The sequence below is a fragment of the Scyliorhinus canicula genome, chromosome 2, assembly GCF_902713615.1.
Source record: "Scyliorhinus canicula chromosome 2, sScyCan1.1, whole genome shotgun sequence".
Taxonomy (NCBI): domain Eukaryota; kingdom Metazoa; phylum Chordata; class Chondrichthyes; order Carcharhiniformes; family Scyliorhinidae; genus Scyliorhinus; species Scyliorhinus canicula.
In genome coordinates, this window is record NC_052147.1 from 129,170,133 (window position 1) to 129,196,010 (window position 25,878).

Consider the following 25,878-nt stretch of genomic DNA (forward strand, 5'->3'; position numbering starts at 1 on the left):
AAGTTTATTTCCCTTAAATGCCCATCCAGTTCCTTTTGTAATCTTATCACCTTTTTAAGGTCATTACCACTCATTGCACAATTAAAGTTTTCCTCACATCCTCTTGCATCCCTTACCCTAAACATGTCCCCTGGGAAAGGAATTTTTTTGTCTACCTATCTAAATCTATCATACTCATCTACCTGAAACCACTCTCGAAAGATCTTCCATTTGTTTTTTCAGTCAGTGCTTGGTTCCATTTTACCCTGGCTAGATCCTCTCTCATTTAAGTTAACCATCTTTCAATTTAGAAGTTTTACATGTACCCAACTGTTCCCATAGACACTTGGTCCTCATAATTGAACCAAGAATATACTGGTCAAGAAGGTTCTCCTGAATTCCCTGCCCTTTTTCTTTAGCAATTATATCTTGGGATAATGGTAAATTTAATTCCTCCAATATCACCACATCTCAATGAATTTTTGTAGATTTTCTCTATTTGCAGGTCTATAGGTTACCCCCAATAGTGAGATCACATCTTTCTTGCTTTTCAACTCGAACCAGATGGATTTGGCCTTGCCCCCTCAAAGACTATCCTTTCAGCAATCACAATTTTAATTGCTCCACCATTGGTGACTGTGGCTTCAGTTAACTCAAGCTTTGGAATATATCCTTGCTACATTTCTCTACCTCACTTTTCTTCTTGTAGTTCAGTATCATACTTTGTTTAATACTCCTGTGAATTGCCTTGGGACATTTCATTGTTACAGGTGCCATCTAAATATAAGCTGTTGAAACATGACTGCAATTCTACTAAGGAAAAAAGTATTTCCCAATTTCCTAGAGCAAACTTACTGAAACTGAACAAAAATCAGTTCATATAAAATCAAAACAAATTGCTCGGAATACACGATAGGCCTGACAGCATCTGTGGAGAGAGAAAGAGACTTAATATTTCAGATTGATAACATTTGGGGTCTAAAGAAATGTCAACTTATTCTCTTCAATGATATTGCTAGAATCCAGCTTTTGTATCTTCTTATACTTCACACAAATGCTTCATGTTGTAATAGAGATATCTTTATTCAAAACAGAACAGATAGAGAGGGCATTCAAACCAGAAGTGTATTGAGAGAGCAGTGTGTTTCAAATTTTGCAGAGTACCTGACTCAATGATCTGAACTTCTACACAGTTTGTTGTAATTGTTGTTTTGGAACAACAGTGTTTCAAGTTCATATCCAGCAGCAACAGGAGAGTTTACACTGTTGCCATTTCACCTGTCCAGGCAGCGCTTCTGAACAGCTTCCACACAAGCATTTCGGAGCAGGTTTATCACAGATCTGGGGTCATCACTCTTCATGACTGCACTGCCAGATACGATCATGTTTGCTCCAGCCTGAAAGAATTTCAGGTTTAATATCACACAACATACCAATTTTTAATTCGAGTCACACACATACTATGACCTATCTAGAGCAGGACTTCCCAAACTGTGGGTTGTTATTCGCAGTGGGGTCCCAAGGCAAGAAATAGATGCTTTAAATCTCTTGCTCCCTGCCCCATGTGAACAAATGGCTTGGAGGCCTGGTTTCTGCTCAAAAACGCCTGCAAGAATGTAGGTATTTGCTTTTAAAAAGAAGAAACAGGTGTGGGGGTGGACACCTTAAAACTCCAGCTTGAATGTAAAATGAAAGTGTGTGGGTTTTCTTTATAAATTGAGTACCAATTCATTCCTCCCCCCTCCTTTTGGCATTATGTTCATGCAGGGCAAAAATTTAAATTCTTGCTCTAGCTGATCTCAGCCAGGGCAGGGCAGCAGGTATGGTGCTCAAAATGTCCTCAGCATTCCGAGGCTAGGGAGAAAACAACATCCTCCTAACTTTGCCTGGTGATTCACTGAATGTTAGAACTAGTATTGTCTATAGTTCCTCCCTGCAAACCCACAAAGTGTGCGGTATCAAACAGCTACCGGGACCCATGGAAGATTAACATCTTCAGCAGAGAAGAAAATACAGGAGCCACTCGAGTCCGTAGCCACAAACTCAGCCTGTGTTACAGACATTGAGAAAATGTCACACAAGGCCCAGGGGATGGCACCTCAACTATACAGTGGACTTGCAAAAGAAAATGTGGGACGAAGAAATTTCATCCTGTTGGAATCAATTAAACATCACCAATTCATGCTAGATTTCACATTAGTCAAAGTATAATACCTCTGCACATTTATGAATGGTGTCTGGTCCCACGCCTCCATCAACTTCAATATCCAGAGAAGGGAATTGTGTTCTCAACCACTGGACCTAAAGCAGAAGACAAACAAAATTGCTTTCTATTCCAAAGCTCTTCCAGAAATTGACAATGGAGGGAAATATTCCAGCAAACTTATCCCACAGATAAATAGAAACAGACTTGTAACAGGTGTAGTAAGATTCTATACCTGCATTAGGACATTAAAATAAAAAGAACCATCTTGCAATTGATGAGGAATGAAACCAATTTATTCATTGATCAAACACTTAACAAGCCACAAAAAATAGTTTTAGGAAATCGAATGGAAATTATACCTTTGGCATCATATCACTCATGAATTTCTGACCTCCAAACCCAGGTTCCACAGTCATCACCAGGGCCATGTCAATTTGATTTGCCCATGGAGCTAAATCTTCGACAGTTGTACCTGGTTTAATTGCCAGTCCCACCTGAAGAGGAAGAATATAATATATAGCGTTTAGAACATGGTCACCAAATGACGTGGATTTCTGCACTTCACATTAGGATTTGAAACCTCATTCAAACAGAAGTAAAGGAAAACTTTTATCAGATGTGCTGCCTCATTCTACAAGCCCTTTGTATGTAATATGTAAATTTGGAAAATTTCAAAATTAAACCGGCCAAAATTCTTATATTTGGATTTTAAGAAATTTGAGTTCTTTTATATAGGGGAGGTAGTGGTAATACAGAGACCCAGAGTAATGTTCTGGGGACCTGGGTTCAAATGATGGTGAAATTTGAATTTAATAAAAATCTGGAATTAAAAAGACGAATGATGACCATTAAACCATTGTAGATTGTTGTAAAAACCCATCTGGTTCACTAATGTGAACCTGGTTTGGTCGACATGCGACTCCAGATCCACAGCAATGTGGTTGACTCTTAATTTCCCCCTCAAGGGCAATTAGGGTTGGCCAATAAATGCTGGCCAAGCAAGCCAGCCGTGTCCCATGAACACATTTTTAAAAATGTTTTGTTCCTAAGTGAAGTACAAAATTAATACAGGTTTGAGCAAATGAAAGGCTTTCTTTAAGGCATCCTGTGCCAGTCACTCCAAGTCAGATATAGCACAGTTAAATGAAGAACGAAACTTAGTACCAAACCAGAGGCAGTTTTGTGAGCTCAAATCCACTAGAAAAATGCTGAGATCAGTTAATTCAGCCATTTCAAATAAATCCTTACAACTAGACAGCATTTTCATTCCATCAGTCTGACCCCGAAGAGAATTCCCAATTTGATTTATTGGTAACTTGTGGTTAAAAGCAAAACTTGGATCAATATAAACAAGTGGGAAACACTGTACTCTAAAACAGGGTTTTTCAAACTTCGGTCACGGGTGGGTGTTGGGAGGACCGGGGAGCGATCGGTTCTGATTGCGGTAGAAGAGCCAAATATCTGCTACCAGTTTTTACATGGAGAATGGAGGTCGCTGCCGCCTTTTAAATGGAGGTACAGATATGGCTGTGTGGAGTCTTCCAGCCAGAAGCAGCAGCAGCAAAGATTAGATCACGTGCCTTGCACATAGAATTGAGGTGAAGCACCATCAGGGGGAGTGCTTTTGGTGCCAAAGCAGGGAGCAGAGTTGATTTGATTTTGCAGCTGCTGGCAAGCAAGGCAAGTGAACAAACTGAGATCATTTATTTTTTTGAAATTAAGAGACAGCCAGAAACTCATAAGCAGTTTAACTAATAGGGTATCTCACTATAGAATCTGCTGAAAAGAGCTGCTCAGGAGAGACAGGACACAGAGGTGATGGTGATAAGAGCTCAAAGGCCTCTGGTTAACATCCCTAAAAAAAATAAACTTGGAACAAAGTATAAAGATGATTTCTTTATTTTTTTGGAAATAATTTCTTTCAAATTTTAACAACAACAAATTTTCTCCCAACAATAAAGTAAACAAGGTGTAGAAATAAACAGAAAGAGAAATCCCCCCCCCAGTACAAAGCAATAAATTAATAACTCAATAACAATACAAAAAAGAAGAAAATAGCGAACACACCGTCGCAAAAACAAATCCCCTTAACAAACCCCGAACCCACCCCCCGGGTTGCTGCTGAGATTGACCACCCTCTAACCCTCCGCCAGAAAATCGAGAAAGGGCTGCCACCACCAGAAGAACCCTTGTACATACCCCCTCAGGGCAAACTTAACCTTCTCCAGCCTGATGAACCCAGCCATGTCATTGCTCCAGGCTGGGTTCACGTCCCTCCACTGTAAGAGAATCCTATGCTAGGCTACTAGAGACGCAAAGGCCAGGGTACCGGCCTCTCTCGCCTCCTGCACTCTCGGCTCCGATGCTACCCCAAAGATAGCGGGCCCCCAGCCCGGCTCCACTCTGGACCCAACCACCTTGGACAAAGTCCCCGCCACCCCCTTCCAAAACTCCTCCAACGCCGGACATGCCCAGAACATGTGGGTGTGGTTCGCCGGGCCTCCCGAACACCTCCCACACTCGTCCTCTCCCCCAAAGAACCGGCTCATCCTGGCCCCAGTCATGTGCACCATATGCAGCACCTTCAGCTGAATTAAGCTGAGCCGTGCGCAAGAAGAGGACGAGTTCACCCTCCCCAGGGCGCCGCCCACGTCCCATCGTCGATCTCTTCCCCTAGCTCCTCCTCCCACTTCGCTTTCAGCTCTTCCACCGAGGCCTCCTCCTCTTCCTGTATCATCTGATAAATTGCCGAGATCCTACCCTCACCGACCCACGTCCCCGAGAGCACCCTATCCTGCACCCCCCTAGGCGGCAGCAGCAGGAACTCCGCCACCTGCCGCTTAACAAACGCCCTAATCTGCATATACCTGAAAGCATTCCCAGGGGGGAGGCCCCACTTCCTCTCCAACTCCTCTAAAGTCGCAAACTTCCCATCGAGGAAAAGGTCCCCCATCCGCCTGATGCCTGCCCTATGCCAACTCAAAAACCCACCGTCTATTCTGCCTGGTGTAAACCGGTGATTGCCCCGTATCGGGGCCCACGCTGAGGCCTTCACTTCCCCCCTATGCCGCCTCCACTGCCCCCAAATTTTGAGGGACACCACCACTACCGGACTCGTAGAGTACCTTGCCGGGCGGAGTGGGAGCGGGGCCGTACCAATGCCTCCAAGCTCATACCCACTTGCGAATCATTGCCACGTTCGCAGCCCAGTAATACCCACATAAGTTGGGTAACGCCAAGCCGCCTACCTCCCTTCCTCGCTCCAGGAATACCCTCCTCACTCTCGGGGTCTTCCATGCCCATACGAACCCCAGAATACTCTTATTAACCCTCTTTAAAAAAGCCTTCGGAATCAATATGGGGAGGCACTTGAAAAGAAACAAAAACCTCGGGAGCACCATCATCTTAACTGACACGACCCTACCCGCCAAAGAGATTGGCAGCGCATCCCACCTCTTGAACTCCTCCTCCATCTGTTCCACCAGCCTAAAAGATTAGCCTGTGCAGGGCCCCCCAGCTCTCTGGACCCCAAGATATCTAAAGCTCCTCTCCGCCCTCTTCAATGGGAGCTCTCCTTTCTCCCTCTCCTGGTCCCCCAGGTGCAGCACAAACAGCTCACTCTTCCCCACGTTGAGCTTGTAGCCCAAAAAATCCCCAAGTATCTTCAACACCACTGGCATTCCCCCCCCCCCCCCCCCCCCCCCCCACCGGATCCACGATGTACAACAGTAAATCATCTGCGTACAGCGACAACCGGTGCTCTCCCCCCCCCCCCCCCCCCCCCCCCCCGCACAAACCCCCTCCAGTTCTTAGAATCCCTCGGCTCAATCGCTAATGTGAAGAACAGGGGAGACAAGGGGTATCCCTGCCTCGTCCCCCGGGAAAGCCGAAAGTCCTCTGACCTCCTCCCATTCGTCACCACATTCGCTACCGGGGAGCTATACAGCAACCTCACCCAGCTGATGAATCCCTCACCAAACCCAAACCTCCTCAGCACTTCCCACAGGTAGCTCCACTCCACCCTGTCAAAAGCTTTCTCCGCATCCATCGATGCTACTATTTCCGCCTCCCCAGCCGCCGACGCCATCATAACATTAAGAAGCCGCCGTACATTGACATTCAGCTGCCTCCCCTTCACAAACCCCGTTTGGTCCTCATGAATAACCATCGGGACCACATCTTCCACCCTCCTGGACAGTACCTTAGCCAACAACTTTGCATCCACGTTGAGGAACGAAATCGGCCTGTAAGACCCACACTGGAGGGGGTCCTTAACCCGCTTCAGGATCAGTGAGATTATTGCTCTAGACATCGTCGGGGGCAGAGCCCCCCCTTCCCTCGCCTCATTCAGGGTCGTCACAAGCAGCAGGCCCAGCAGATCTGAAAACTTCGTATAAAACTCGGAACCCGTCAGGTCCCGGTGCTTTCCCTGTCTGCATGCTCCCCGGCGCCTCCATCAGTTCCTCCAACTCAATTGGGGCCCCCAGACACTCCACCCGCTCATCCTCTACTCTTGGGAACTCCAGCTTATCCAGAAAGCAGTCCATCCCGCCCACCTCCCTAGTGGGCACCGCCCGGTACAGCCCCTCGTAAAAGGATCTGAACACCCCATTAATGTCCCTGCCACCCCGCACCACGTTCCCTCCTGCATGTGACTCCCCCATCTCTCTCGCTGCCTCCAGCTTCCAGAGCTGGTGGGCCAACATCCGACTTGCCTTCTCCCCATACTCATATACCGCCCCCTGCACCCACCTCCACTGCGCCTCCGCCTTCCGGGTGGTCAGTATATCAAACTCCGCTTGGAGACTGCGACGCTTCCTCAAAAGCCCCTCCTCCGGTACATCTGCATACCTCCTGTCCACCCTTACCATTTCTTCCACCAGCCTCTCCCTCTCAACCCTCTCCCCGTGCACCCGAATGGATATCAGCTCCCCTCTAACCACCGCCATCAGCGCTTCACAGACCACCCCAACTTGCACTTCCCCGTTATCGTTGGCTTCCCCTACGGACCCGCCCACAAACTTCCTCCTCTGCCAGAAGCCCCACATCTAACATCCACAGCGGGCGCTGATCCTTCCCCTCCCCCAGCTCCAGGTCCACCGAATGCGGAGCATGGTCAGATATGGCTACCATGGGGGGGGGGGGGGGGGGGGGGGGGATGAAAAATTTGAGTCCGTTATTAACCTACAGCGGACTCCAAATGAAAAGACTGCTGCTGTATCTTACCTATAATATCACAATAAAAAGGTGTCAAAAGCCCATGAGGCTGTCAGCATTTTGGTATAGCGTCTCCCAAGAGTATCCAGTGCTGAGTTAAACTCATTTTGTTGCTATTGCCCTTCACAATGACCGACACACGAGGTTAGATTTTCCATTATTATAAAGAAGACAGCAGAAAGAAAGAAACTGGCTGAAGTCTGTACCTCAGCATTGCCCTCTGCTCCCTTGAACCGGATTCAAGTGAGATCATATTAAAAGGTAAGCTAACATGGCATGCGTCACAAAGGTTTGCCAGTTGCCGCAAGTGGGTCCCACGGGGAAAAAAGTTTGAAAAACACCGCTCTAGACCAATACACTCAACATGTGGTAAATTGATGCTGTTCATTTTTAGAGACACATAATATGGAGTTGTGTTAAAGTCGCAGAAATGGATATGATCATGGGTCACAAAACTGCTATTTGTCATCTGTCCATAACTGAGCAATGAAGAATCAAACGCCATTAGGCAGGGGAATATATATTGGTCACACTGCAACTATGTCAGAGTTATTTACAGCAGAAAAGACGACAATTCAGCCCATCAAATTTATGCTGACTCTCCACAAAGCAACCCCATTATCTAACTCAATCCCCAAAACCCTGTAAGTATATTTCCTTCAAATGCCCATCCAAATTCCTTTTGAAATTATTGATTGGTTCCATTTCCACCATCCTGGTGATTCCATGTCAGACCACTTACTGAGTAAAAATATGTTCCTCTCCTCATTCACCCTGCATCCCTTGCCCAAAATCTTATGTTTTTCTTCTTCTCTACCTTATCCAAACTTGTCAATCTTGTACATCTCTCTCAAAGCTTCCCTTAATCTCCTGTAGTACAAGGAAAACAACCCCAGGTTTTTGAACCTAATCTTCTAATTAAAATCCCCCACGCTTAGAACCATTCTGGTAAATCTCTACACTCGCTGAAGGATTATCACATACTTTCTAAAACGTGTGGTGATCAGAACTGGATACAATACACTAGTTGGGCCCTAACCATCCATGTACGGCCAACATCCACTGCATTTGCTTCATCAACCTTTTCTCCACTACTTCATCAAAGTTGTCAATCTCATCTTAAAGCCCAAACTCTTTGTACTTGCCACCTACTTCCCACTGAAGCCAAACTTGCACTGCTGCAAACCTACTCATTGATAGAACCATAAAATAGCACATCATCATTATTTTTTAGAAAATATTTTATTGAAGCATTTGTAATTTTCACAGTTTAACACATTAGCATTTCTTAAACAACCACGTGGGCCGACACACCCAAAACACCTAAAAGACAAAACAGTAAACAACATTCCCTACTACCCCCGACCTATCCCCTAATTACCCGTATACTAAGTTCCCTGTCCTTATCTAACATTGATGTGGAGATGCCGGCGTTGGACTGGGGTGAGCACAGTAAGAAGTCTTACAACACCAGGTTCAAGTCCAACAGGATTGTTTCGAATCACTAGCTTTCAGAGCACAGCTCCTTCCTCAGGGTTCACCATTCCATTCCCACAGTTCTATTTCCAGCTATCCCCACTTCCTCTTCTCATCTCCAAACTCCGTGGCCTGGATCTCGGCTCCTCCCTCTGTGACTGGATCCTGAACTTTCTAACTCACAGGCCACAATCAGTAAAGATAGACAACAACACCACCTCCACGATCATCCTCAACACCGGTGCCCCACAAGGCTGTGTCCTCGGCCCCCTACTATACTCCTTATACACCTATGACTGTGTGGCCAAATTCCCCTCCAACTCGATTTTCAAATTTGCTGATGACACCACCGTAGTGGGTCGGATTTCAAACAATATGAGACAGAGTATAGGAACGAGATGGAGAATCTGGTGAACTGTTGCGATGACAATAATCTCTCCCTCAATGTCAACAAACCAAAGGAGATTGTCATCGACTTCAGGAAGCGTAGTGGAGAACATCCCCCTGTCTACATGAATGGGAACGAAGGACAAAGGGTCAAGAGCTTCAAGTTTTTAGGTGTACAGATCACCAACAGCCTGTCTTGGTCCCCCCATGCCGCCACTATAGTTAAGAAAGCCCACCAACGACTACTTTCTCAGAAGACTAAGAAAATTTGGCATGTCAGCTACGACCCTCACCAACTTCTACAGATGCACCGTAGGAAGCATTCTTTCTGGTTGTATCACAGCTTGGTATGGAGCTTGCTCGGCTCAAGACCGCAGGAAACTACAAAAGGTCGTAAATGTAGCCCAGTCCATCACACAAACCAGCCTCCCAGTGACTATCTATAATTCCCGCTGCCTCAGAAAGGCAGCCAGCATAATTAAGGACCCCATGCACCCCGGACATACTCTCTTCCACCTTTGTCCGTCAGGAAAAAGATACCAAAGTTTGAGGTCACGTAACCAACTGACTCGAGAAGAGCTTCTTCCCTACTGCCATCAGACTTTTTAATAGACCTACCTTGTATTAAGTTGATCTTGTCTCTACACCTTGCTAGAACTGTAACATATTCTGGAGTATCTCCCTTCCCTATGTACAGTATGCATTGTTTATACAGCATGCAAGAAACAATATTTTTCACTATATACTAATACATGTGACAATAATAAATCAAATAATTCACTTCCCTGATAGGGGCCCCTTCCCACTCCATCAACTCCTTGTATATCTCCGAAACCCTCCCCTCTCCAACCCCTGTTTTTGACATCACTTTATCCTGTAGTACCCTCAGTGGGATGTGAGGAAACCTTAGAGCCTGCCTCCGTACAAAGTCCCGTACCTGAACGAACCAAAACCCGTTCCCACCCGGCAGCTCAAACTCCCCTCTAATTCCTCCAAGGTCGGAAAGCCCTCCTGGATGAATAGGTCCCCAAATCTCTCAATCCCTGTTCGTGCCATCTCTTAAATCCCCCATCAAGCCCTCCCCAGGGCAAACCGGTGGTTGTCATAGGTCGGTGACCATACGGACACCCCCTCCAGTCCTATGTGCTACCTCCATTGCCCCCACTCCCTTAGGGCTGCGAGTACTGAGCCGGCGAGAAAGGCAGTCGCGCCATTAGTAAAGCCTCCAAACTCTTGCAGGTATTCCATTCGCTCCCAGGTCTACCCCTCTCCCACTACCCACTTCCTGACCATCGATATGTTGGCTGCCCAGTAATATTTAATAGAGACCACGAGGGCCAATCCCCCCTCTCCGCGAACCCATTTCAGGAGTGCCTTCTTTACGCTCGGGGTTTTGCCCACCCACACAAAACCCGATATCGCCGCGTTCATTTTCCTGAAAAAAGCCTTTGGGACAAAAATCGGGAGACATTGAAAAAAGCAGTCTCAGAAGGACCGTCATCTTTACCGTCTGGACCCTCCCCGCCAGCATCAGCGGGAGCATGTCCCATCTATGGAAATCCCTTCTCATTTGATCGACCGCTTTCCAGATTTAACTTGTGAAGCTACCCCCAATCAATAGCAACTTGAATCCCCAGATATCCAAAGCTCCACTATCCCCCACCAGGCATTCGACGATCTAAGGACCATCGCTAAGGGCTCTAGGCTAGGGCAAACAGTAACGGGGAGAGCGTTCATCCCTGCCTTGTCCCCCAACAGAGACCGAAGTATTCTGACTGGACTCGGTTGGTTCTTACATTTGTCGCCGGAGCCTGGTATAACAGCCGGACCCAATTCACAAATCCCTGCCCAAACCCAAACCTGCCTAAAATATCCCGGTCGAAAGCCTACTCCGCGTCCACGGCTACTGCCACCTCAACATCACGCCCCTCCGCTGGCATCATTATAACATTAAGCAGCCGGCTAATATTGGATGTCAGGTGCCTGCCCTTCACAAATCCCGCCTGATCCTCCCCAATCACCTCCGGGACACAATCCTGTATTCGAGTGGCCAAGATCTATGCCAGCAATTTAGCATCCACATTCGAAAGGGAAATTGGCCTTTACGATCCACAGCTCTCCAGGTCCTTGTCTCGCTTCAGGATGAGAGAAATTGATGCCTGTGATAGTGTTGGGGGAAGCACTCCCAACTCCTCGGACTTATTAAAAGCCTTAACCAGAAGCGGCCCCAGTAACCCAGAAAACGTTTTATAAAATTCCACTGGGAATCCGTCAGGTCCTGGGCCCTTGGCCGATTGCATCGCTTCAAATCCGTCTATCACCTCCCCAAGCCCACTTGGGCCCCCCCAGGACTTCCAGATACTCCTCATCTACCTTCGCCTCTCCAAGAATTGATTCATACCATCCTCCCCGACCGGGGGGTTCCGACTCATATGGTCGACTATAAAATTCACGGCACACGTTGTTAACTGCTCCCCCCCCCCCCCCCCCCCCCCCCCCCGGGGTCCATCACTACCTTCCCCCTCATGTCCTTTAGAACATAGAACAGTACAGCACAGAACAGGCCCTTCGGCCCTCGATGTTGTGCCGAGCCATGATCACCCTACTCAAACCCACGTATCCACCCTATACCCGTAACCCAACAACCCCCCCCTTAACCTTACTTTTATTAGGACACTACGGGCAATTTAGCATGGCCAATCCACCGCACATCTTTGGACTGTGGGAGGAAACCGGAGGACCTGGAGGAAACCCACGCACACACGGGGAGGACGTGCAGACTCCGCAGAGACAGTGACCCAGCCGGGAATCGAACCTGGGACCCTGGAGCTGTGAAGCATTTATGCTAACCACCATGCTACCGTGCTGCCCATTATATTTTCCCTATTTCTCTCGCCGCCTCCGGCTTCCTCAGCTGATGTGCCAGCATCCTGCTAGCCTTCTTCCCATATTCATAAATTGCCCCCTTTTGCCCTCCTCAGCTGTCCCTCCGCCTTCCCTGTGGAAAGGAGCCCAAATTCCATTTGGAGTCACTCGACACTCCTTCAGGAGCTCCTCATCCAGAGATTCCGCATACCTCCTGTCCACCTGTAAGGTTTCTCCTACCATCTGTCCAGCTCCGCCCGTTCGGTCTTCTCCCTGTGGGCCCAAATCAAAATTTGCCTCCCACACCATACCAGCCGCGCGCGGTCTTTCCAGTATCGTTGTTCTTCATATTCCCCCGAATGGCCTCCCTCACTCACTCACAGACCTCGTCGTCCGCTCACAGCCCTGCATATAATCTCCACTGCCGGTGGTGGGACTTTCCTGTGCTTACCCGCAGGTCTATCCAATGTGCCACGTGGTGTGACACCACAATTGCCGAGTACTCAGTGTCCTTCACTCCCGCCAACAGTGTTTTATCCAGAACAAAGAAATCTATCCTGGAGTATAGCTTGTGCACATGAGAGTATAATGAATACTCCTTGCTCCGTGGGCTCTCGAATCTCCATGGATCGACCCCTCCCATGCGCTCGAATCTCCATGGATCGACCCCTGCCATGCGCTCGAATCTCCATGGATCGACCCCTGCCATGCGCTCGAATCTCCACGGATCAATCCCTTCCATGCGCTCAATAAACCCCTGCAGTTCTTTCATCATTGCTGATACTTTCCCTGACTTAGAACTCGACCAGTCCATCCTCAGATGCAAGACCGTGTTGAAGTCACCCCCCCCATAACCAACCGGTGGGAGTCAAGGTCTGGGATCTTTCCCAGCCCCATCCCAACAAACGTGACATCATCCCCGTTGGGGGCATATATATTTACCAGCACCACTGCCATTCCCTCCAGTTTCCCGCTAACCATAATAAATCTGCCTCCCGGGTCTACCTCGATCTTCCCTATCTCAAATGCCACCCTTTTGTTAATCAGGATGGCCACCCCTCCTTGTTTTAAAGTCCAGTCCTGAATGGAAAACCTGTCCGACCCATCCCTTCTTCAGTCTAACCTGGTCTCCCAGCTTCAAGTGCGTCTCCTGTAACATGGCCACCTCCGCTTTTAGCTGTCTCAAGTGTGTGAACACACGGGCCCTTTTGACTGGCCCATTCAGTCCATGAACATTCCACGTAACCTCTTCTCCTCTCTTCCCCTCCCCCCCCCACTCCCTCCCCCGGTGTAGAGCAGTCCGAGTTTTATGCCCTTCGCATACAGGGCCGCCTTAACCTTATTAAAACTCGCCCTCTTCTTTGCGAGTTCTGCTCCCAAGTCTTGATACACCCGGATCTCTGCTTCTTCCCACATGAACCGTTTTGTCTGCCTGGCCCACCCCATAATGCGTTCCTTGTCCAGGAACCGATGCAGCTTCACCACCATCGCCCTCGGGGGCTCACACCCCTGTGGGTTAGGCATGAGCATCCTGTGAGCCCGGTCCACCTCTAACGGCCTGTCGAACGCATCTGCCCCGAGCATCTTCCCAGCATCTTCCCCACGTACGCACTGGCATCCGATCCCTCAGGCAAACTGACGATCTGGATATTCTGCCTGCGAGAGCGATTCTCCAGGTCCTCCACCTTCTCGAACAGCCATTTCTGCCGATCCTGTAGGATTTTAATTTCCATTGCCATCGCAGTGAACCGCTCCTCTTGTTCCCCCGCCAGCTCCTGCAACTTTTGGATCACCTATCCCTGGGTCGTCACTTTCTCTCGACCACCTCCTTCATCGAGACCACCGCCTGGGTCAGGTCCTCCACACACTCCTTACGATGCCGGGCAAACTTCTCATCCAAGTATTTAACCCACTGATCCATCATCCATTGAGCTGGCGCGGTCGAACTTTGCTTCTCTGCCATTGCATGCACCAAACTCTAAGCTTCACTCCCAACCAACTTTTTATTTCTTCTTTTAGGATTGTTTCTTGGGCGCAGCTCCATAAATTAGGGGTCGTCCTCCTCTCCTCTCACTTTTATTGCAAAATTCCAACAGAAATCCAGCTTAAAAGCCGTTAAAAAACGACTAAGAGTGGGAGCTGCTAAATGTGCGACCATTCCTTCCATGATCACCACTGAAGTCCCACATTATCATCAAAAGATGACTTCAGCTCCTTGGGTTCGTGCATGTCAACACATGACATTAAGACTATCTTACTGGTACGTACTGCATTCCTGCCAATCCCACCTTCTAACATGGTACCAATAAAAAACAGACACACAGCACACATCAAAGTCACAGATTACAGAAAAACAAATAATTTGTAACAACTAGAGAATTCACTATTCGAAGAACATTAGAGATTGGAGGAAGCTCTACACAACTCAGGCAGATACCCAAAAATAAATGGAAAAACTGAGGAAAGTCTAGCATGTGGACAGGTTAGAAAATAAAGTTGCACAAAACATCAATGAAAATTGCCAAAATGGTTTCTCAGTTTCCTGCAGAAAATTAGGCATCGCAGATTTTCAAAGGCAACCCAGATGGTGATGGTTTATGGGAAATAATCTTGTGACAGTAAAGAATGGATATGGAATGGCCTGTATTGGGAACATGAATTAAGACTCCCATGAATTTTGACATGCCAGTCAGTAGGTGAGCAAAGTTGCAGAGAAGTGTTAGTGAAGGTAACTGGCCATGAAAAAAAAGGGAATTAAATTGTATACATTTGTATATATGGCTTTTGTTTTTGATGAATTTGATTAATTTATGTCTGACTCCATGCAGGCTTTTATGAATAAAAATACTTTTTAGCACCTGTTGGGGTTGGTGGGAATGGTTTTTGTCCTGACAACTCTGCAATAGCGAGACGATGGGAGAGAATGGATTTCAACCCTTGAAATTATTATTAGCGTAAAAGTTGACCCCCTACCTCTGGCTAAAGAGTTTAGTCTTAGAAACTCAACTTTTACACAAGTATATACAGTAGATTGGTTAAACACAATCTTCCTTTCACAAATCCATGCTCGCTATCCTTAATTTATTCAAATTTCTGCAAGTGCTTGCGGATTTTTTTTCTGATTATTTTTTCTAAAGTCTTATCCACTGACTATATATAGTTGCTTGGGCTCTCTTTACTCCCTTTCTTGAATAAGGACGTCAATATTTTCCACTCTCCAATCCTCTGCCACCTCCTCCATATCTAGGTAGGTTTGGAGGGTTATGGCAAGCCCTTCTGTTATCGCCGCTCTCATTTTCCTTTACGTGGGCTGCAAGCCACCCTAATCAGATGAGTTAGCTACACTTAAGATTTTTCAATACCTCATCCCTCCCAATTTTCATCATATACTTTGTCTCTACTAACGCCACTTCTACTGATATTTTGTCAGATTCATCTTCCTCTGTAAACACTGATACAAAGTGCTCATTATTCTTGTCATGATATGCATATACAGATAATGATATACAGACAGGCACAAACAGGCAACTAATGAACACAGAGAACAGGACATGACCAATGAGCAGGCAGGACACTCGGGGTGGGATCTCACTATAAAAGACACGAGGCACTCACTTCGCCTCTTTCCACTGATGAACATCTACAGAGTGAGTCAGGGTGTATTTACAGTATCGCACCTCCAGCATGTGGCGAATAGTTAGTCTGGTTCAGTCAGACAGAGTAATCACACTTAGGTTAGCAGAGAGTCGAACTCATAGAGAACTGAGCTAACTGTGTGACAGGTTCAATAAATCAGATTGAACTAACTTCAATGTCTGGAGTATCTTTTGGTTAAAGCTGCATCCAGTTGCAGCCTGTGTTATCCCAGAGTACATAACACAACAATTCTAGCCTTGCCCAGCACCAGTAAGCATTTTTCACCCTAATAAGGCCCACTCCATCTCTTACTACCTGCATTTAGGTCAGGGGACCTCACTGTGAAAACAGGCCTGTCGTCGGAAGGAGAGCGCTCCAATTGGTCTTGACATTTTCTGGAGTAATCTAGTGACGGGATGCTGACTGAAGAACTGGGTTTTGTTCAGCTGGTACTTGGTAGTTTTTGCAAAGGTGAAGTGCGTGAGCGACAGGCAACTCTATGGGGCATCCAATGAGGGTTGAAATCTGTCATTTTGGCAAGCCAGGATGATACACAACATCCAAACCTGCTGAGGCTTCATCTTAAACGATCTGTTGAAATGAGCAATTGAAATGAATAGTTTGCTATTGGGGTAAAATAAAATTATCTTTATTATTGTCACAAGTAGGCTTACGTTAACACTGCAATGACATTGAAAATCCCCTAGTCGCCACGCTCCGGCGCCTGTTCGGGTACACTGAAGGAGAATTCAGAATGTCCACTTCACCCAACAGCATGTCTTTCGGGACTTGTGGGAGGAAACGGGAGCACCCAGAGGAAACCCACGCAGACACGGGGAGAACGTGCATACTCCGTGCAGACAGTGACCCAAGCGGGTATCGAACCCGGGACCCTGGCACTGTGAAGCAACATGTGCTTAACACTGTGCAAATGTTACCCAAGAAGAACACAGAAGATTGTCCATGAGTCAAAGACCTATTTTACATTTGGACACTAATCAGAAGTGGCAGGAGAGAGAGCGTATAAGCACGGCAATAGTCAATTCAGAAGTCAATAAGTAGAGATTTATCAATTCCTTTCGCTCCCAGCTGACATTAATTCTAATAGTCAGCCAATTCGATTCACTTTGTGATATCAAGAAATGCCTGAAGGCACTGGATATTGCAGTGGCTAACGGCCCCGACAACATTCCAGCAATAGTACTGAAGACTTGTGCTCCAGATCTAGCTGAATCTTTTCACCAAGCTGTTCCCTTACAGCTACAACACTGGCATGAGGAAAACAGCCCAGGAATGTGCTGTCCCCCAAAAAGGACAAATCCAATCCACTCAATCAGTTTACTATCGATCATCAGTAAAATGAAAAACAACCTGCTGACGTCCAATTTGGGTATCAGGGCCACTCAGCTCCTGACTACAACCTTAGTTCAAACATCGACACGAGAGCTGAACTCAAAAAGTAATGTAAGAGCAATTGCCCTTGACATCAAAGCCACAATTGACCAAGTATGGCATCAAGGAGCCCTGTGGGAGGGAGTGCTCTCCATTGTATGATTGTAGTCATACCTGGTTGTGGTTGTTAGAAGTCAATCATCTCAGTCCCAGGATTTCATAGCAAGAGTTCCACAGGGTAGTATCCTAGGACGAACCATCTTCAGTACTTCAATGGCCTTCCCTTCATTATAATATCAGAGGTAGGGATTGTCACTGATGATTGCACAATATTCAGCATCATTCGCAACTCCTCAGATACCGAAGCAGTCCATGTCTAGTGTAGCCAGCAACGTCCACATCCCGTGAAAGAATTAAACAAACTCACTTGGCACAGTAGTCAGCACTGTTGCTTCACAATACCAGGGTCCCAGGATCGATTCCCGGCTTGGGTCACTGTCTGTGCGGAGTCTGCATGTTCTCAGTGTCTGTGCGGATTTCCTCCGGGTGCTCCAGTTTCCTCCCACAAGTCCCGAAAGACGTGCTGTTAGGTAATTTTGACTTTGTGAACTCTCCCTCCACGTACCCAAACTGATGCCAAAATGTGGCGACTGCTTTCAGTAACTTCATTGCAGTGTTAATGTAAGCCTACTTGTGACAATAAAGATTAATACTGTACCTATGCAACAAATTAGTACCCACCAGTACTGTACTGCAATGATATTTACTGACAGGCTGTACTCACCTATCTTGCACTCCAGTCTTAGAGTCAGAGGTCTGCAGCACAGAAAAGCCCCTACGAACCATCAGATATGTGATCAAAATCAGCCTCCTAACTATTCTAATGCCATTTTCCAGCACTTGGCCCACAACCATATATGTCTTAGCATTGCAAGTGCACATCCGAATGTTATGAGGGTCTCTGCCTCCATCATCCTTTCAGGCAGGGAATTCCAGATTCCCATCACCCTCTTGGTGAAAAAGGTTTCCCTCATATCCTCTCTGAACCTCCTGCTCCTTACTGTAAATCTATGTTACACAGCTCTAAATAGCCTCTCCATACACAACCCATGTTTGGAAAGATCCACAAGTGAGTTTGACGGTTGTTATTTGCAGTTTCAGAAAACTGAGTTTTGATCATAGACCATTCATAGAATCATAAAATTTACAGTGCAGATGGAGGCCATTCAGCCGATCGGGTCTGCACCGGCCCTTGGAAAGAGCACCCTACTTAAGCCCACACCTTCACCCTATCCCCGTAACCCCACCTAATTCCCATTTATCAAAGTCCTATGGACAGCACTGATGCTTTTCACATTTCACCAAATAAACAAACTATTTCGTAACACTTGCCTTCATACAGTTTTCTCGTATGTCTTTGATGAGTGGCCCTGGGCTATTTGTTGCTTCTAGATGGAATGTATATTGATTAGCACCAGCCACTGCCATTGGTTTCACCCACTGCTCTGGCTTCGAAACCATCATATGCAAATCTGTAGAATAAACAATGCAGAATCGTTATTTTCTAAAATTCCTATTCTTCTAAAAAGGTATAAAGGTCATTCCAGTGGCAAACCTAGAGACAGTGAAATCTACACAGTAAATGGCGAGCAAGACATCCCTTTCTGTCTCATAAGATGATTGTTTACACCTTGGTGTCAAAGTCAGTGAAACTTCATCTGGTGTGACGAAGGAGCCTCACTCGAAGATGCAGCTTGAAATCCTCCCATGCTCCCGCCAGTGGGTCAATGGCAATTCAGGAGGGGATGGGGAATGAGAATTTAGCAAGAGAACCAAAAAAATGGTTTTACACCCAATATGCAGGATTTTCCACTTTGCATCGCTGATCAGGAAACCAGCATTCGGCAGCACGGTGGCGCAGTGGGTTAGCACTGCGGCCTCACGGCGCTGAGGTCCCAGGTTCGATCCCGGCTCTGGGTCACTGTCCGTGTGGAGTTTGCACATTCTCCCCGTGTTTGCGTGGGTTTCGCCCCCACAACCCAAAAATGTGCAAGCTAGGTGGATTGGCCACTCTAAATTGCCCCTTAATTGGAAAAATGATTGGGTACACTAAATTTATAAAAAAAAAAGGAAACCAGCATTCTCGTGGACGCCAGCGGAAAAACACACCATTACAAAACACTTCTGGAACAACATGGCTTGTAGAAGTCAGACTCGCCTGTAAGAATCCCGAGACTGCCTCCAGAGTTCGGTATGGACGGTGCCAGCGACCCAGAACCACTGCAAGGTGGATCTTCCAGGTTCACGGTCATCGAGGAGGCACATCCTCCTTCTCCAGGATGACGCCAATCTTCCTTTTCCAACAGTGGATCATTGATGTTTGCTGCCTTTTAAATATGGCACCAGGTATGATCGAGACGCAAGTCCACCCATCACGGAATATGGCGCTAAACCCCCAGATGAATGAGTTTGATGCCAGAAGGTATCGTGTTGCTTCCCGTCGGCCTTCACAGCAGGAAACACTCCCCATCCCACCACGTAACCTGGTCCCAGATGGGAGAATTCCACCTGCAGTCTCTGTTGCATTTGCTGTAAAGGACGGCCGTGGGCTGAAAAGGTCCAGGGTTTGCTGGCCTGTTTTTTCCTGGGCCCTCTTCTTGACCAGTTCAGCTTTCAGTTTCTCTTGTGCTCTTCCAATTTCCCTCCAGTCAGCCTGCCTCCCAGCTGTCAGTGTCAATGCCTTTCATCTTCATACCTCACTTGCAGGTGTCTTTTAGCAGAGTTAGGGATATCCAGCAAGTTGTAACCCACTGGCGTGTTAAATCTTTGGGAAAACAGCCATTATATATTCAACAAACATGGCCAAGCACCACAGATGTTGTTGGCTTAATAATGGGCATGTGCTGAATTAGCACATTAAAGGGCATAGGAATTGGTGACCGAGTCCCTCCAAGCGATACGGAATGTCTGAGGCAGGGAAGGTGGAAAATGTTCAGACTTTTCTCCTGCCTAGCGTAGTCAAGATCCCACTACTATAGAATTCCAGAAGCTCACCAAATGCTTAAATTCAAATTTGATTTTAAGCTCAAACATCAAAATATTCATCTGGACAAATTAACATAAATAGTTGGCACAGTACTGATGACAGGGGAAGGGTATTTAAATTGCAAGGGGAGGAGGATCGATGACGGTGGGCGGCCGAGGAGGAGAGAGAGTCGGGTCGAAGGCAGGCTCCAAGAGGGACTTTGGTTGATTGGCAGGGTGCCCCCTGACCAGGCTGGTCACATGGATCTTGCGACTGAATGGGCCAGTCAAGAGCATCTGTTCGAAGCGATTGAAGGTGGATGTGGCCATGCTACAAGAGACGCAACCTAAGGTGGGTGACCAGATTTGGCTGAGGAAGGGTTGGGCAAGTATTTTATTCGGGGACGGACTTTAAAATGAAGGGGGTGGCAATTTTGGTCAATAAGCAGGTAGGGTTCAAGGTGGGAAATATAGTGGTGGACTCTGGGGGAAGGTATGTTTATGGTAAGCGGGAAATTGGAGGGGATGCCGGTAGTGTTAGTAAACATCTATGCCCTGAACTGGGATGATGTGGAATTTATGAGACGGGTGCTGGGGAAGATTCCGGACCTGGACTCTCATTGGTTGATTATTGGGGGGGGGGGGGGGGGGGACTTTAATACAGTCCTGGATCTGAGACTGGACCGGTCGAGTTCGAGATCAGGGAGGGTGTCGGCTACAGCTAAGGAGCTTCAGGGGGTCATGGAGCACATGGGATGGGGGTTAGGGTGGATCGGTGAAGATTCGGGAGGCTGAAGGAGAAATAATTTTTATTTTACTCCCACGTGCACAAGGTGTACTCCCAAATAGATTTTTTTCATGTTGGATAAGATGTTGTTGGCAGGGGTGGTAGATGGCCAGTATTCGGCAACAGTGGTGTTGGATCATGCAGCGCACCGGGTGGATTTACGAGTGAGCAAGGGGGCGGGGGCAGCGCTGCAATGGAGGATGTGGGACTGTTAGCGGAGGAAGAGATATGTGACTGAGTGAGGAAGGCCATCCGGGGGTATGTTGAGATTAATGACGCGGGGGAGATTTTGTCAGGTACGGTTTGGGAGACACTGAATGCAGAGGTCCGGGGGGAGTTTATTTCGATTCGGGCACATGGGGAGAAGGCAGAGCGGGTGGAGACGGAAAGGCTAGTGGAGAAAATCCTGCAGGTGGACAGGAGATATGCAGAGGCCCTGGAGGAAGGGCTGTTAAAGGAACGCCAGAGGTTGCAAATGGAATTTGGGTTGTTGTCCACTGGTAAGGCGGTAGGGTGGTTGTGAAGGGTGAGAGGGGCGGTATACGAGTATGGGGAGGAAGCACGCAGGATGTTAGCGCACCAATCGAGGAAGCAGGAGGCAGCAAGAGAGATTGGAAAAGTGAAGGGCACAGGTGAGAATATGGTCTCGGACCCTGCAGGGGTGAATGGGTGTTGAGGGAGTTTTACAGCAAATTACACAAGTTCGAATCCCCAGCCGAGGAAGAGGCGGTTTCTGGGAGGGTTGGAGTTCCCGAAGGTTGATGAGGAGCTGGTGGAGGGCCTGGGGGCCCCAATTCGGCTTGTAGAAGTAGTAGAGGGGCTGGAGGCGATGCAATCGGGCAAGGCACCGGGACCGGACGGCTACCCGGTGGAATTTTACAAGATGTTCTCATGGATGTTGGGACCACTGTTGGTAAGGGCCTTCAATGAAGCAAAGGAGTTGGGAGTGCTCCTCAATGTTGTCACAGGCGTCGATCTTCCTCATTTTAAAGCAGGATAAGAACCCAGAAAACTATTGGTGAAGATCCTGGCCACAAGGATCGATGACTGTGTCCGAGGGGTAATAGCGGAGGACCAGACGGGGTTAGTTAAGGGGTGGCATTTGGCGACCAACATTAGGAGGTTGCTTAATGTAATTATGATGCCTCCAGAGAGACGCGAGGTTGAGGTGGTGATGGCCATGGGTGCAGAGAAGGCCTTTGATCGGGTGGAGTGGGAATACGGGAGGTCCTGGGGTGGTTTGGGTTTGTGGATTGGGTCTGGTTGCTATACTAGGCACCGGAGGTGAGTGTGCGGACGAATCAGGTGAGATTAGATTACTTCAGGTTGCACCGGGGGACAAGGCAGGGACGTCCATCTTCCCCACCGTTGTTTGCCTCGGCTACGGAGCCGTTGGCATTGAGAGCAATGGGGGTCTGGCGCAGGGGATAGTATTGGGGGGGGGGTGGAGAACACAGGGTCTCGCTTTACGCGGATGATCTGCTTCTATACATATCATGCCCACTGGGGGGTGGGATTAGAGGGATTTTGGAGAAATTCGACTGGTTTTCAGGATACAAATTGAATATGGATAAGAGTGAGGTCTTTGCGATCCAGACGAGAAGAGAAGAGATTGGGTGAAATGCCGTTCAAGGTAGTGGGAAGGAGCTTTCGATATTTGGGTATCAAGGGATTGGGAGCAGCTGCATAAACTGAATTCGGGGCGTTTGGTAGATCAGATGAGGGGGATTTCAGAGGTGGGGTGGGTACAAACAGTTAAAATGATGGTCCTCCTGAGGTTTTTGTTTGTTTTCCAGAGCCTCCCAATTTTTATCCCCAAAGCGTTCTTCAAAAAGGTGAATGCAGAGATCTCTGGATTTGTTTGGGCGGGTAAAACCCCGTGGGTGAGAAAGGTGTTGCTGGAGCAGGGACATGGGGGGCCGGCCCTCCCGAATTTCACTAGTACGACTGGGCGACGAATATCACGATGGTCACAAAGTGGGTAGTGGGGGGAGGTGTCGGTATGGGAGCGGGTGGAAGGGCTCCCGGTCTCGCTGGCTCGGCACTTAATAAGCCCGATGGAAGAGCTGGGGAGAGAGTTGGAGGCCAGGTTATGGGAGGAGGCCCCAAGGAGAGTTAATGCATCCTCGCCATGCGCTAAGTTCAGCCTGATACAGTTTAAGGTGGTCTACAGGAAACGGATGAGCAGGTACTTTGAGGAGCTGGAGAATAGGTGTGGATGCTGTACGGGGGTCCTGCAAACCATGTCCAAATGTTTTGGGCATGTCTGAGGGGTTTGCTGACGTCATGTCAGAGGTATTACAAGTGAGGGTGGGGCCGAGTCCAGAGGTGGCAATGTTTTGTTTGTCGGAAGGCCCGGGGATAAGAGAGGCCAACGTCCTGGCCTTTGCCTCCCTGGTGGCCCCGAGACAGATCTTACTAGGTTGGAGGGACTCGGAGCCCCCGAAGTCAGGGGAATGGGTCAGCGCCATGGTGGGGTTTCTCAGAATCAAAAGAAAGCACATTTGCCTCAAGGGGTTCGTTGCAGGGGTTTGCTCGGAGGTGGCAGTTGTTAATCCAACTGGAGGGGTGGTTGGGGAAGGTGGCATTGTTTGAGTAAGCCATGTTGGCTGGCATTCGTTGGTTATATATTGTGTTTTGTTGAAATTTGATGTTTAAAATAATAAATGTACTTAATGATCTGTTGAGCTGCTTGCACAGAAATACTTTTCACTGAACCTTGGTACACGTGACAATAAACAAAATCTAATCTTTTGGCACTTTTGAATTCCAAGATTCTGTCGGAATGTCAATTCCCTGGCCCCAAGTGGGAAAAGTGCATGAATTTGCAGAGACTACAGTACAGCAGGCACCAGGCTCTCAGTGGGAGATGGCAGTGATCGGGCAGTCGCTCTCACTGGGAGATGGGAGTGATCGGGCAGTCGTTCTCACTGGGAGATGCGAGTGATCGCACAGTCCCTCTCAATGGGAGATGGGAGTGATCGCGCAGTCGCTCTCACTGGGAGATGGGAGTGATCGGGCAGTCGCTCTCACTGGGAGATGGGAGTGATCGCGCAGTCGCTCTCACTGGGAGATGGGAGTGATCGCACAGTCCCTCGCACTGGGAGATGGGAGTGATCGCACAGTCCCTCTCACTGGGAGATGGGAGTGATCGCACAGTCCCTCTCACTGGGAGATGGGAGTGATCGAGCAGTCGCTCTCACTGAGAGATGGGAGTGATCGGGCAGTTGCTCTCACTGGGAGATGGGAGTGATCGCACAGTCCCTCTCACTGGGAGATGGGAGTGATCGCACAGTCCCTCTCACGGGGAGATGGGAGTGATCGCACAGTCCCTCTCACTGGGAGATGGGAGTGATCGCACAGTCCCTCTCACGGGGAGATGGGAGTGATCGCACAGTCCCTCTCACTGGGAGATGGGAGTGATCACACAGTCCCTCTCACGGGGAGATGGGAGTGATCGCACAGTCCCTCTCACTGGGAGATGGGAGTGATCGCACAGTCCCTCTCACTGGGAGATGGGAGTGATCGCACAGTCCCTCTCACTGGGAGATGGGAGTGATCGCACAGTCCCTCGCACTGGGAGATGGGAGTGATCGCACAGTCCCTCTCACTGGGAGATGGGAGTGATCGAGCAGTCGCTCTCACTGAGAGATGGGAGTGATCGGGCAGTCGCTCTCACTGGGAGATGGGAGTGATCGCACAGTCCCTCTCACTGGGAGATGGGAGTGATCGCACAGTCCCTCTCACGGGGAGATGGGAGTGATCGCACAGTCCCTCTCACTGGGAGATGGGAGTGATCGCACAGTCCCTCTCACGGGGAGATGGGAGTGATCGCACAGTCCCTCTAACTGGGAGATGGGAGTGATCGCACAGTCTCTCTCACTGGGAGATGGGAGTGATCGCACAGTCCCTCTCACTGGGAGATGGGAGTGATCGCACAGTCCCTCTCACTGGGAGATGGGAGTGATCGCACAGTCCCTCTCACTGGGAGATGGGAGTGATCGCACAGTCCCTCTCACGGGGAGATGGGAGTGATCGCACAGTCCCTCTCACTGGGAGATGGGAGTGATCGCACAGTCCCTCTCACTGGGAGATGGGAGTGATCGCACAGTCCCTCTCACTGGGAGATGGGAGTGATCGCACAGTCCCTCTCACTGGGAGATGGGAGTGATCGCACAGTCCCTCTCACTGGGAGATGGGAGTGATCGCACAGTCCCTCTCAATGGGAGATGGGAGTGATCGCCCAGTCCCTCTCACTGGGAGATGAGTGATCGCACAGTCCCTCTCACTGGGAGATGGCAGTGATCGCACAGTCCCTCTCACGGGGAGATGGGAGTGATCGCACAGTCACTCTAACTGGGAGATGGGAGTGATCGCACAGTCTCTCTCACTGGGAGATGGGAGTGATCGCACAGTCCCTCTCACTGGGAGATGGGAGTGATCGCACAGTCCCTCTCACTGGGAGATGGGAGTGATCGCACAGTCCCTCTCACTGGGAGATGGGAGTGATCGCACAGTCCCTCTCACTGGGAGATGGGAGTGATCGCACAGTCCCTCTAACTGGGAGATGGGAGTGATCGCACAGTCCCTCTCACTGGGAGATGGGAGTGATCGCACAGTCCCTCTCACTGGGAGATGGGAGTGATCGCACAGTCCCTCTCACTGGGAGATGGGAGTGATCGCACAGTCCCTCTCACTGGGAGATGGGAGTGATCGCACAGTCCCTCTAACTGGGAGATGGGAGTGATCGCACAGTCCCTCTCACTGGGAGATGGGAGTGATCGCGCAGTCCCTCTCACTGGGAGACAGTGCTGTCAGTGGGGAGGTGTGTACAGGGCGTGTTGTGGACAGATGCCGCCACTAGGTATACTAATCCCTCAAGGTATCTCTGCATTTCGTGCCTTCGTGG

The 25,878-nt window shown here is 48.6% G+C and overlaps 1 protein-coding gene across 2 annotated transcripts in view; it reads right to left on the reverse strand.

The window, feature by feature from the left end:
• Window positions 1–1,037: 1,037 nt before the first annotated feature.
• Window positions 1,038–25,878, reverse strand: part of rpe (ribulose-5-phosphate-3-epimerase) — a 50,317-nt gene continuing 25,476 nt past the window's right edge. Inside the window, exons 3-6 of one of the 2 annotated variants that reach the window (XM_038786504.1) lie at window positions 18,551–18,690; window positions 2,545–2,679; window positions 2,194–2,280; window positions 1,038–1,376 (exon numbers count right to left, since the gene is read on the reverse strand). In XM_038786504.1, the coding sequence (XP_038642432.1) occupies window positions 1,254–1,376; window positions 2,194–2,280; window positions 2,545–2,679; window positions 18,551–18,690 (485 nt within the window). In that variant the 3' untranslated portion in view covers window positions 1,038–1,253. The remainder of the gene's footprint in view (window positions 1,377–2,193; window positions 2,281–2,544; window positions 2,680–18,550; window positions 18,691–25,878) is intronic. The other variant, XM_038786512.1, reaches the window with a different exon arrangement.